The following is a 13409-nucleotide window of genomic DNA, read 5'->3' as shown; positions in this document are numbered from 1 at the left end:
TCAGGGCCAGTAGGGCCTTTGAAGTCACCCAAGCCAACTCTTAGCCTTGTGCAGGGATCCCCTGAGCAGTCTCTGGTTGCAGCCTTCCAGGGATGGGGACTTTTCCTTCCTTCCTTCCTTCCTTCCTTCCTTCCTTCCTTCCTTCCTTCCTTCTTTTCTTCCTTTTCTTCCTTTCCTTCCTTTCCTTCCTTTCCTTCCTTTCCTTCCTTTCCTTCCTTCCTTCCTTCCTTCCTTCCTTCCTTCCTTCCTCCTTTTCTTCCTTTCCTTCCTTCCTTCCTTCCTTCCTTCCTTCTTCCTTCCTTCCTTCCTTTCCTTCCTTCCTTCCTTCCTTCCTCCTTCCTTCCTTCCTTCCTTCCTTCCTCCTTTTCTTCCTTTCCTTCCTTCCTTCCTTCCTTCCTTCCTTCCTTCCTTCCTTTTCTTCCTTTCTTTCCTCCTTTCTTTCGAGAGAGAATCTCACTTTGTTGCCCAGGCTGGAGTGCAGTGGTGCCATCTCAGCTCACTGCAACCTCCACCTCCCAGATTCAAGCAATTTTCTTGCCTCAGCCTCCTGAGTAGCTGGGACTACAGGCGCCTGCCACCATGCCTGGTTGATGTTTGTATTTTTAGTAGAGATAGGGTTTCACCATATTGGCCAGGCTGGTCTCGAACTCCTGACCTCAGGTGATCTGCCCACCTTGGGCTCCCAAAGTGCTGGGATTACAGGCGTGAGCCACCATGCCAAGCTGGGGAACTCACTACCTTTCAAAGCAACCATGATATTAATAGGCAGCTCTCCATAGTCTCTCTTCTTGGGGGGCTTTGGAAACAAGTGAACTTGAGGTAAAATCCCAGCTCAGATATCCTGAGCAACGGCTGTCACCCCTGTGAGTTTCAGCTTCCTCCTCCATCAGGAATCATTCATTCATGCTTTCATGTATTCCACAGATATTTTGTCTTCGGCTGGGCTTCCCTGGAAGCAGACTGGGGACAAGGATTCGAGTGAAGTAGTTTGGAAGGGAAGCTCCGGAAGGACCTTGGGGTTGAGAAGATTGAGATGGGGAAGGTGTTGTGAATTGAATCGTGTGTTCCCCACACAAAGAGTCCTAACTTCTGACACCTGGGAATGTGACCCTGTACTTGAAAATAGGGTCTTGCGGATGTGATCAAGTTGAGGTTATATTGGGTTAGCATAGGCCCTGATCCAGTGACTGGTGTCCTTATTCAATGAAGGGAATTGGGGCTCATCACCATACAGGGAGGGTAGGGAGACATGTGAAGGCACAGGGACACACATGGGGGTCACCATGTGATGATGGAGGGAGACGGCGAGATGCTGACATGAGCCAAGGAGCGCCCAGGATTGCCAGCAAACACCAGAAGTTGAGAGGTGTGGAAGAGATTCTCCCTCTGAGCCTCCAAGAAGGAATCAAGCCTGCTAGCATCCTGACTTCAGACTTCTACCCTCCTGAACTGTGAGAGAGTCCATTTCTGTTGCTTTAAGCTACCTTGTTTGTGGAAGTTTGCTAGGACACTAGAAGAGAAGGGGAGAGAGTCAACATAGGGCAGTGTGCATGTATAGCAGATTCCAATGTGGGAAACTGAGGCCCGGTCCCTCGGGGTTGCTCAAGGAGATGGGGGGATCACGCCTCGGAGTTACCCCAGCTCAGGCTGGGGTCTTTTTCACCAGCTTCCGTCTGTCCTTGCCTGAAGGGTTCTCCTGGGGAGCACCCACCCCTGAAACTTCTGGTCTGAGTAATGTGTGGACAAGGCAGGCTCAGGCTGCCAGAGAAGCCCCCAGGTGAGGATTGCAGGTGCTGCCAGTTGGGAATGTTGGGAGTCAGGAAGGGGGTTCTGAGGGGGTATGGGTGGACCAGCAACAGTGTCCGTCGGGTCTTTACTGAGGGCCTACAGTGTGGTGCAGGCACCTTCTAAACACATGCGGTGCAGCTCCCCACCTGATACTCAGAGAGGGAGGCAAATGGTGACCTAGCAAGGCCCAAGGCAGCGGATAATGCCCAACAGAGCAGGCAGGGAACACACAGCGGTAGGTGGTTGGCCAAGGTCCCTGGAGGACACAGGGATGGCATTCATTCCTCCCGGATGGTCAGAACAGGCTTCTCTGAGGAAGTAGCCTCTGGGACTGAGACCTGCACATTAAGAAAATCAAAAATTCAGACATCTGGTGGAAGAGCGTTCCAGGCCAGGGAACAGTCAGTGCGGAGGCACTGAGGGGATAGAGGGCCACCGTGAAGATGGAATGAGCAAGAGGACTCGGCATGGGCCGGCTGCGGAGGAGGCTGGCAGGAACCGACTTCACTCCTCCCGTGGCACTGCTCTCCAGCCACCCAGTCACTCCACTTCCTGGTCCGAGGGAAGCCCTGTGAGGCCCTGGGCACAGGAGTCAGAGTGAGAAGGACTTGGACTCCCCCGTCCCCGCCCCTCACAAGCCTTTGACCTTGGACCAGGCGTTAGTGTTGAACTTCACTTTCTCACGCTATAAGACGGCCATCATAACTGCATGCACTTCTTGAGACAGGTGTGAAACTTAAAGGCTGCCTTTTCCTTGGGGGTCCCTAAAGGGAGTGGGGGTCACTAAAGGGAGGTGCAAATCCCTCTGTCCTTGGATTTCCACTGTTCACTCCTGCGGGAGACTGGACAGTGCTCAAAAAAATGCTTTCTGGGGTGAAGGAGAGTTATTGGTGTCCAATTAATCTTTTATTAATTTTTTATTAATTAATTTTTTATTAATCTTTACACATCTTTAATTCACCAGTTTATGAAACACACAAACTGGGAATGAACAAGACCCCTGAAGAGAAAAAATGAATGAGAAGGTGGGGGCTGGGCTGCCTCCCACCCCCGCCACCACCAGCCTTCTGTATGCATTTACCCTTTAGGTCCTCACAGCCAGAACGGGGGCTGGGGTTAGATTGTTTTTAATTTCAATTTTTTGGTTACAAAATTAGTACATGCTTATTGGTTTAAAATTTTTCAGGCCAGGAGCTATGGCTCATGCCTGTAATCCCAGCACTTTGGGAGGCTGAGGCAGGCAGATCATGAGGTCAGGAGATCGAGACCAGCCTGGCCAAGATGGTGAAACCCTGTCTCTACTAAAGATACAAAAATTAGCCAAGTGTGGTGGCGTGTGCCTGTAATTCCAGCTACTTGGGAGGCTGAGGCAGAAGAATCGCTTGAACCCGGGAGGCGGAGGTTGCCTGAGCTGAGATCACATCACTGCACTCCAGCCTGAGTGACAGAGCAAGACTCCGTCACAAAAAAACAAAAAAAAATTCAAAGAGTGTATAGAGTAGGAAATGAAAATCATCCACCTCTCCCCCTCCGTGACCCTTCTTCACCTGTTTGGGGCGTTTCCTTCCAAGGTTTTGCATGTATAGTGAACATATAAATAAAAGGGTTTGCTTTTGTTTTTGTTTTTAACAAACATGGGAACATATTTGCCCTTTTAACTTAATATACCCTGAATTTCTTCCCTTATCAATGATCACAAGGTAGATATGATAGCCTCATGTTATTGACTAAAATGGCTGAGAGAGGTCAAGGCTTTTGCTCAAGGTCACACACAGGTGAGTGGCAGAGCTGGGCCTGTGATCCGGGTCTGTCTGAGTCTGGAGCAGCAGGCCTCTGTGCTGTACGGAAACGCCGTCATCCGTCATCAGTCATTCTTAGCATCTCAACACCACCTGGTTAAGAGGAACTTGTTTCTGGAGGTAGACAGCTGAAAGAGGCAGGAGATAGGGGGAAAACGGTGATTGTAGGGCTGGGAACATTGTTCCAGGAGTAGGGGCGGAGCCAGGGAAGGCACAGCCCCCTGCAGGTCTGGGCAGGGAGTGCAAAGGGGCCAGGAGGAAGGGGGCCGGGTGCTGGGACCTCTTAAGTGGTCCCTGTTGTCTCTGCCAAGCTCTCATCAGGCATACTCACCTTCTTTTGTTGAGACAAGGTCTCACCTGTCACCCAGGCTGGAGTGCAGTGGTGCAATCATAGCTCACTTCAGCCTTGAACTCCTGGGCTCAAACGATCCTCTGGCCTCAGCCTCCCAAAGTACTGAGGTAGATTGCAGGTGTGAGCCACCATCCCTGGCCACTCACCTTCTTGATACCATCTTTGCCTCTTGTCTGTCTGAGCCAGCCTGAAGCTCTGAGCTCCCTCCAGTGGGGCTGGCTGGCCTGCAGCCTCTCTCCCATCCTGTCCATGGCTCAGCCCCTATGTGGGCAAAGTAGTCAGCGTTTCCTGCCTCCCACCCTGTACAGGCTCAGAGGCATTAGTCTGGCCTCTCTCTAAGGGATGCTCGGATCCCCTGAAGCAGGTGGTCATTCAACTTTTGTTTGGATGACTCCAGAGATGGGGAGCTCATTACCTTCCAAGGAAGCTGGTTCCATCTTGAATGGCTCTAATGGATGGTGGGGAACAAGCTTGGGCCCTGAGGCAGAGCCAGGTGTGTGGGGAGACTGGAGGAGCTGATTGATGCATATAAGTCTGCTCCAGGTGTGGGAGGGGAGGGAGTCGGTGAGCCTCAGTTTCCCCCTCTGGCTTCCTTTGGATCAGTGCAGGTCACAAACCATGAATGAGTCATGACATTAATTTAGTGAGTTGTGACCAGCATTTTAAAAAAGGAATAGAACAGAATAAGATAGAAAATATCAGCCTGCGTTTCAAGGATTTAGGGGTATCTCTTTCTTGAGGCTTTTGCTGTTGGTGTGGGGGCTGCATGCTGGTACAGTGGGCAGAGGTATCTTATAGGACGGGTGGGGGCAGGGGCCTCCGGCAGCGCTGAGGGTGGCCTGGAGGGGCCTCTTCCTGCCCACCCCGCACCCGCACCCCAGTCCAAGCAGGGGCCCCAGGGGCGGTGGGAACAGGGAGACCCTCTCAGCTCTCCCCTGTGCATCTCGTGGGCTTGGAGTAGTCCCATAAATCGTCTGCCCGGAGTCAGGGGCATAGAACTCCCTGATTTATGCCCCGCCGGGCCCGCCCCCTCTGCCTCCCTCTCGGGCTTTGTGGGGCCAAGGCCTGGCAGGCTGCTGGCTCCAGACGGCCCCTGCGGTTGCCGTGGCGACAGGTTCAGGCTGGGCCATTATCCCGGCTCCCTCACCGCTTCCCGCCCTCAGGCAACCCACCCTCCCTTGCTTGTATCAGGGCTGGCATTTGAACAGCACCGAGAGCTTCTTCTCCATGAGCCTGGCACCTCCTGCAGGATGCCCCCCAAGTCTGGTGGGACCCATGCATCCCTGTCACAGTGAAGTGCAGCCTTGGGACTCACCAAGGCAAGGCAGGACGGGCTGCTGAGCAAGTGCCTGGCCAGCATGCGATCTCGCTCCTCCACTTCAAGGTTGGCTGTCGCAGTACCACCCTCATGAGCTCACTGTAAAGAACTTGTGAGGGTCTGTCTACAGGGAAAGGGCTGGTCCCTGAGACTCCAGCAAGTCTTCATCGCCTCATCTGTAAAGGGTGTGTAATGACATTCACATTCATTGCTGTCTTCCAGGGCCTGCAGCAGTGTCAGGCACACAGTAGGTGCTCAAAGGATGTGAGTGGATAAATGGATCCCATAGATTATTGTAAAGGTTCTTTTTCCTTTTCTTTTCTTTTTTTTTTTTTTTTTGAGATGGAGTCTCACTCTGTCACCCAGGCTGGAGTGCAGTGGCGCAATCTCAGCTCACTGCAAGCTCCACCTCCTGGGTTCACGACATTCTCCTGCCTCAGCCTCCTAAGAAGCTGGGACTACAGGCACCCGCCACCGCGCCCGGCTAATGTTTTGTATTTTAGTAGAGACGGGGTTTCTCTGTGGTCTCAATCTCCTGATCTTGTGATCCGCCTGCCTCAGCCTCCCAAAGTGCTGGGATTACAGGCGTGAGCCACCGCGCCCGGCCATAAAGGTTCTTAAATGAGAACGTAAGTGTGGTGAGTTGAAGATGGCCATCAGTCCTTTGACAAACTTCTTACTGAGATGGGGGGGATTCACTTCCCATCCCGCTGGGATCTGGACCCACGTTATGCTTGTTTGTAGCCAACAGAATGCAGCAGGAGTGACGCCGCTGCCCTCCAAGGCCAGGGCAGAAGGACCTTGCTGCTTCTGTGTTAGTCTCTAGGAGACCCCAGCCACCATTGAAGAAAGAGATGACCCTCACACATGTAATCCCAGCCCTTTGGGGGCCGAGGTAGGTGGATCACCTGAGTTAGGGAGTTTGAAGCCAGCCTGACCAACATGGAGAAACCCCATCTCTACTAAAAATGCAAAATTAGCTGGGCGTGGTGGTGCACACGTGTAATCCCAGCTACTTGGGAGGCTGAGGCAGGAGAATCACTTGAACCTGGGAGGTAGAGGTTGTGGTGAACCGAGATTGTGCCAGTGCACTCCAGCCTGGCAACAAGAGTGAAACTCTGTCTGTCTCACAAAAAAAAAAAAAAAGAAAGAAAGAAAGAAAGAAAGAAAAAAGAAAAGAAACTGATGACCCTGGGGACTCCATACTGGCAAGGTCACGTGGAGGCCCTGACCTGCAGGAAGAGAGGGAGGGAGGGACCCAGCCAGGCCCCAGCTCTTTCAGGCATTTGGAATCATCCCAGCTGAGGCAGAGATGAGTAGTCTCCACTGAGCCCCATCCAAATTACAGATGCATGAACACAAACATATAACTCATTGTTCTAATCAACTTTGAACTGATTTGTTCTGCAGCATGGATTTGCTAGAACAGAATTAAAACCCCGAGCTCCATGCCTAGCACATAATAAGTGCTCAGTGAAATAGTAGTGGGTAATAGCAATAGTAGTAGTAGTTGTTGCTGCTGCTGGGAAGCAAAATAGCCCCTGTAATCCCAGCACTTTGGGAGGCCGAGACGGGCGGATCACGAGGTCAGGAGATCGAGACCATCCTGGCTAACACGGTGAAACCCCGTCTCTACTAAAAAATACAAAAAACTAGCCGGGTGAGGTGGCGGGCGCCTGTAGTCCCAGCTACTTGGGAGGCTGAGGCAGGAGAATGGCGTGAACCCGGAGGCGGAGCTTGCAGTGAGCTGAGATCCGGCCACTGTACTCCAGCCTGGGCGACAGAGCGAGACTCCGTCTCAAAAAAAAAAAAAAAAAAAAAAAACCAAAAAGCCTAATAATTCAGAATCAAGGCTCTGGAGTCAGGATGCATGGGTCTGAATCCCAGTCACTAATTCTGCAACCCTGGACAAATTACTTTCCCTCTGTAGGCCTCAGTTTCTTCATCTGTGTAAAAGTAGTAATGGGGCTGGATGTGGTAGCTCATGCCAGTAATCCCAGCACTTTGGGAGGCTGAAGTGGATGGATCCCCTGAGTTCGGGAGTTCGAGACCAGCCTGGGCAAGATAGGGAGACCCCCATCCCTACAAAAAAGTAAAGAGTTAGCTGGATGTGATGGTGCATGCCTATAGTTTCAGCTCCTTGGGAGGACCACTTGAGCCTAGGTGGATGAGGCTGCAGTGAGCCATGATCATGCCACTGCACTCCAGCCTGAGTGACACAGCGAGACCCTGTCTCTATAGAAAAAAAGAAAGAAGGCCGGGCACGGTGGCTCAAGCCTGTAATCCTAGCACTTTGGGAGGCCAAGACGGGCGGATCATGAGGTCAGGAGATCGAGACCATCTTGGCTAACATGGTGAAACCCCGTCTCTACTAAAAAAAATACAAAAAACTAGCCGGGTGAGGTGGCGGGCGCCTGTAGTCCCAGCTACTTGGGAGGCTGAGGCAGGAGAATGGCGTAAACCCGGGAGGCAGAGTTTGCAGTGAGCTGAGATCCGGCCACTGCACTCCAGCCTGGGCGACAGAGCGAGACTCCGTCTCAAAAAAAAAAGAAAAAAAAGAAAGAAAGAAAGAAAGAAAAAGTAATGATAGTTGACTACATTGTAAGGTTATTGAGAAGAGCACATGAGACCATGCTATACACAGTGTGGCACAGAGCCCGTGATGGTACATGACAGCCACCACCCTCAGCATGGGCATCGTCCTCATCGGCTTCAATTAAACATTGAAAGTGCATGCTCTCATTTTATAAGACCCTGAAGGAGTCAGAGTTGGGAGGAACAAAGTGATTGTGTGCAACCCTCCATCACACAGATGGGATTGGGTGGCTGGTGGAGGCTTTGAATTATGCTATTTTTATCTTTATAAAGAGCTCCGGGTGGCCCATTTGAAAGGCAAATAAATAATAATGATGACAATGGAGAAGGAAGGAGAGGAGGGGGAGGAGAAGAATTTGCCTGGAGACTCACCTACATCACTGCCTCTAGAACAGCCTAAGGGATTGATCGGTTCCTCACTGACAGCTAAATTCTGCAAGCTTTGGGGTTGGGGGGTAGAGAAGCTTCTCAGTTTCTTTGCGTTTGTCCATCCTGCCTGTTGGACACTGTCAGGATCTTCCAGATCAGCCAGCCCATCCTCTCATTGTACATATAAGGACCAAAGAGGGACGGTGACTTGCCCAAGGTCACACAGTAGGTGAGGATCAGAGCTGGGACCAGAATCAGAGCCCCCGCCTCCCTCCCCGGTTGAATCTTTCAAGCTGCTTCCGGCCTCAGAAGCAACACGGTTTGGCAGGGGCTTTGCTTACAAAGCTTTCAGGAGTGGGCTTTGCCCTCTCCCTCTTGCCTACCACGGACTTTCTTGCATTAAAAATTCTCATTGTGGGAGTCTCCGCTATTACTCATTTCTTTCAAAATGGAATGCTAGCAGCTGACCAGGGGCCCGCTCATCTCCAGCACCGGCTAGAGCAGGACAGGGGTGGTTTTCCCATCCCCCTTTCGCAGATGGGGAAACAGAGGCCCTCAACAGGCAAACGAGCCTGTGTTTCTCATCTCAAAAGGCCTCCATGGCCTCTGCTTATAAAACAACGAGCAGACTCCCATCTACCTGGTACACTCGGGAGGACCCTAAGACCGCTGTAAGCTCCCCTGCTCAGCCACTGTCTCCCCAGTCACTTCGCCATGCCCAAGAATCCCCCTTTGGAGTTTCCTGCTTTTGAGTGAGAATGGTGTTCATGGAAACCTCCCAGTTGCCCTGCTGTTGCGCTGACAGTAAAGGGGTAGCACGGAAAAAACACAGAAGTTGACGTCGTTTAATCTTGCTTTGCCACTCGTTATTTTGAGCCCATCATTTTACCTCTCTGAGCCTCAGTTTCTTCATCTATAAAATGAGGCTCATAATTGGGTCTATGCTACCCTGTGAGGGTAAAAGGTGGCGCTCTAGTTGCCTAGTACTACATAACAAACCACTCTACAACTGAATGGCTTCAAAACAACAATCCTTTGTTTTGCTCGTGAATTTGCAATTCGGGCAGGGCTGGACAGAGCCAGCTTATCTCCCCGTGGTGTAGGTGGCAGCCAGGGCTGGCTGACTGGGGCTGGGGGATTGCCCTCCACAGTAATGACTGACTTGACTGGCTTCTCCCCACATGGTTCTCTCGACGGGGCAGCTTGGGCTTCTTCGTACCATGGCAGCTGGGTTTCAGACATGAGCATCCCAGGAGAAGGGAAAGTAGCTTTGGGCCTGGAAAGCATTACAGCAAACAATTCCATTGAAATCTGTCAGTCAAGGCCAGATTCAGAGAGAAGGGACATAATAAATGGCATTTACCATTGCAACAAAATACAGCCATGCCTCATGTAATGATGGGGATACATTCTGAGAAATGCATCCCCAGGCAATTTTGTCATTGTGCAAACTTCATAGAGTGCATTTACACAAACCTAGATGGTACACCATACCACACTCCTGGTCTCTATGGCTTAGCCTACTGCTCCTGGACTACAAACCTGTATTGCATGTTATTGTGTAGAATACTGTAGGCAACTGTAACACAATGGTAAGTATTTGTGCATCTAAATATGGAAAAGGTAATGAGTTGCATTGATAGGGCGTCACTAAATGACGGGAATTTTTCAGCACCATTATAATCTTTTTTTTTTGTTATTTAGTTTTAATTTCATAATCATAAACTTAACTCTGCAATCCAGCTAAGCATAGAAGGGAACAAGGAAAACATGGAACCCAAAGGGAACTAAGCGAGAGCACAAAGTTTCTAGGATACCGTGAGCAAATGGAGTGGAGGGGTGCTCTCGAGCTGCAGAAGGAATGGTCTGGTGGTGAAGATAAAACACAAGTCAAATTTGTTGGAGTTGTCCACAGTCAGCAATGGTGATTTTCTTGCTGGTCTTGCATTCCTGGACCCAAAGCACTCCATGGCCTCCATAACATTCATGCCTTCTTTCACCTTGCCAAAGACGACGGGTTTGCCATCCAAACACTCAGTCTTGGCAGTGCAGATGAAAAACTGGAAACCGTTTGTGTTGGGTCCAGCATTTGCCATGGACAAGATGCCAGGACCTGTAAGTTTCAGGATGAAATTCTCGTCATCGGATTTCTCCCGGTGGATGGAGTTGCCACCGGTGCCACTAAGGCGTGTGAAGTCACCAGCCCGATGCATAAATCCTGGAATAATTCTGTGAAAGCAGAAATCCTTATAACCAAATCCTTTCTCTCCAGTGCTCACAGCACGAAAGTTTTCTGCTGTCTTTGGAAACTTATCTGCTCAACGAACACAGTGGGGTTGACCGTGGCTGATAGTACGGGGCTCCCGACGGTGGCGGTGTCTGCAAAGTGAACGCACCATTATAATCTTATGGGACCACGGTCATATACGCAGTCCAGAGTTGACCAAAACATTATTATGTAATGTGTGACTATGATTATCTACATAATTATGTACTGATGTCTGCTTTCCCCACCCCTTTAGATTGTCTTGTTCATTGCTGTATCGTCAGAGCCTAGAACAGTGCCTAGAAAGCAGAAGGCCTTCAATAAACATGATTCAGTGTGTAGCTGGATGAACGAACGGAGACTTCTCCCTTGAAATGACAACCCTGGGTCCCTATAGCTCAGGTTAGGGTGGGGGCAGGGAGGTTATGAAAGGCGCACCGGCTCTAGCAGCTGAGGTCTGGTTTTGGACCCCAGCTCTGGCCCCAGGGTGCTGGGCGACCTTGGGCAAGTCACAGACTTCTCTGTGGGTGTCAGCAAAAGCTAATAAAACCAGACCCTGCTCTTCAACTTGTGTCATCCAAAACTCTGAGTATGACTTGCTTTAATTAAGATAAGAGCACAGTGAAATGTTTGGACTTGCTGTTCATGCTTTGATGTTCGGCCTTTCGTGTTGTTGTTTTGATGTCCAGGGTCTTGGAGAACTGGACTTGGGTTGTTGGCCCTGGCTGGCAGGCTGCCTGCCTTCTGCTGTTTGCCTTGTTAAAAGCACTTATGATCTAATAAAGTGAGATTGATGTGGCCTCCCCGGGGATGAAACACTTTCCATTCCCCATATTCACTGTGCTTCCCAGCTGCACTCATGGTTGCCATGTACTATGTAGCGATTGAAAACTAGGCCCTGGGCTGAGTTTCATTTCATCCTACGAGGTGGGTACTATTACTGCCCCCATTCTACAAATGTGGAAACTGAGGCACTTAGAGGCTGCGGGACTTTTCTGAGGTCATAGTAAGTAATTGGGTAAGTAAAGGTATCGGGATCCAGGTCCAGAGAGCTGCATGGTCTCTCATGGGCTGCTGGTGGTCCTGGCTTGGATGAGAAGCCCACGGGGAACTTGGGTGGGAGCTCATAGGATAGGAAGCAAGTGAACCTTCACCTCTTTTCTTTTTTTGAGACCAAGTCTTGCTCTGTCACCCAGACTTGAATGCAGTGACATGATCTCTGCCTCCTGGGTTCAAGCAATTCTTCTGCCTTAGCCTCCTGAGTAGCTGGGACTACAGGTACGAGCCACCGCACCCACCTAATTTTTTGTATTTTTAGTAGAGATGGGGTCTTCCCATCTCTACTAAACCAGGCTGGTCTTGAACTCCTGACCTCATATGATCCACCTGCCTCGGCCTCCCAAAGTGCTGGGATTACAGGTGTGAGCCACCACGCCCAGCTGAACCTCTGTCTCTGAGTTTGTTCAGTGACAATGTCAAGCCATGGAGAAAGATAACAGGCCTATGAGGTATTATCTCTATGAATCCCCATTTTATAGCAGGGAAAACTGAGGCTCAGAGAGGTTGCCCAAAGAGGATTAGAAAGAACAATGGCTGGGAAGAGGGAAGTGCCTGGTTCACTTTCCAGGGTTAAGTCAGGTCAGAATGTTACAGTCATGCCAGTCTCATGTGCGAGATGTTGACTGAACTGACTTTGGCATCTTATTGCCCAAGAATAGCGGGGATGGGAAGTGACTGGGCCTCCCTGGGGGCAGCCTGTTCTGTGTGGAATGGTCCTCAGGAAGATGAAATCATGTAGGAAAACACCCCACATCTCTGGTTCCCACAGTCACTGATGGGGGTGGAATGGGGGGCTGCAAAGGAAGCTGGTACTCTTTCCTAGTGCTCAGCTGAAGCTGTGGGTGCCCCCAGGAGCACAAATAGCCCAGCAACATCCTTTGCTTTTAGTCTGTTGCAACATCAGAAATTCCACCATTAACAGCTTCCAGAGAAAGGACAACCTTGTTGGGAAGAAAGGAGAGCCACACGCGAGGCCACTTGCACAGCAGCCTAAGAGATTTGGTTTCCTTATCTCGAAAATGGAACCAACATCAACTCCCTCAGGTTGTGAAAACTCCCAACACAGTTCCAGGGGCCAAAGGAGGTGTGTTCTTCCTGAGTGGAGGGGCCTCCCGGCGGACCTGGAGCCTCTGGCCCTGCTGCGGAGTGCAGGAGGATGGCAGGCAACTCACTGGAATTCCGCTGTGCCCAGGCCTCACCAGCCTGTAGGTACCCACATCACACTTATGTTAATATTCAGATGAAGAAGTTTCTTAGACCTCATCCCCTTCAAACACCCCTCCCCAGCCCCAGCTGGAAGGCCAGTTACTCCCGGCGCCCCCAAGTTGTGCCCAACCCCTGGCTAGGAGTTTTCTTCACTTCTTGGTGAGATGCCTGGTGACTGCATCGGCCACAGACGCTCCCGTAAATATGCCGCACCAGGTGTGGCCACCCTCCACCTTGGTCACCCGAAGCTTCCAGGTGCCACGTTTGCCATGGCGATGGAGGCACCACGTTTGCCACATCGCCGTGGAGGTGGTCAACAGTGGGCTTAGGCCAATTTCAGTTTGCAAATTATCACCTGGGCCCTAAGGCAGACCTTCCAGGGCCCTGGGACTTGCATGGCCTCCATGACAATGGCTTGGGCTGCATCTTTCTCTGTCCTTTTCTCATCAAGACTCAAAAACAAGGTGGGGCGGGGGACATACCTTTTGCCCCCATCACCCTCATCTCCCGCATTCTCGACCTCAAGTACCCAGCTCCTCCCTACCTCTGTGAATCCCCACCAGAGAGGACCCAGTAGGGCCACCATCAGCCAGACTGGGAATCCCAGCATGGGTTCAACCAGCCCAGCCTGCTACAGAAAGAAAGGGAGTCCCACCT

The 13409-nt window shown here is 51.0% G+C and overlaps 1 protein-coding gene across 1 annotated transcript in view; it reads right to left on the bottom strand.

Moving 5' to 3' along the window:
• Positions 1-13051, bottom strand: part of LOC117093571 (BRCA2 and CDKN1A-interacting protein-like) — a 35919-nt gene extending 22868 nt beyond the window's left edge. The window contains exons 1-2 of the mRNA XM_033228881.1: positions 12906-13051; positions 10187-10450 (exon numbers count right to left, since the gene is read on the bottom strand). Of these exons, the coding sequence (XP_033084772.1) occupies positions 10187-10450; positions 12906-13051 (410 nt within the window). The remainder of the gene's footprint in view (positions 1-10186; positions 10451-12905) is intronic.
• Between the last annotated feature and the right edge of the window lie 358 nt (positions 13052-13409).

The sequence above is a fragment of the Trachypithecus francoisi genome, unplaced genomic scaffold (assembly GCF_009764315.1).
Source record: "Trachypithecus francoisi isolate TF-2019V2 unplaced genomic scaffold, Tfra_2.0 Lachesis_group12, whole genome shotgun sequence".
Taxonomy (NCBI): Eukaryota; Metazoa; Chordata; class Mammalia; order Primates; family Cercopithecidae; genus Trachypithecus; species Trachypithecus francoisi.
Note: the sequence above shows the minus strand (reverse complement) of the source record. Positions and strands in the feature narration are given on the sequence as shown.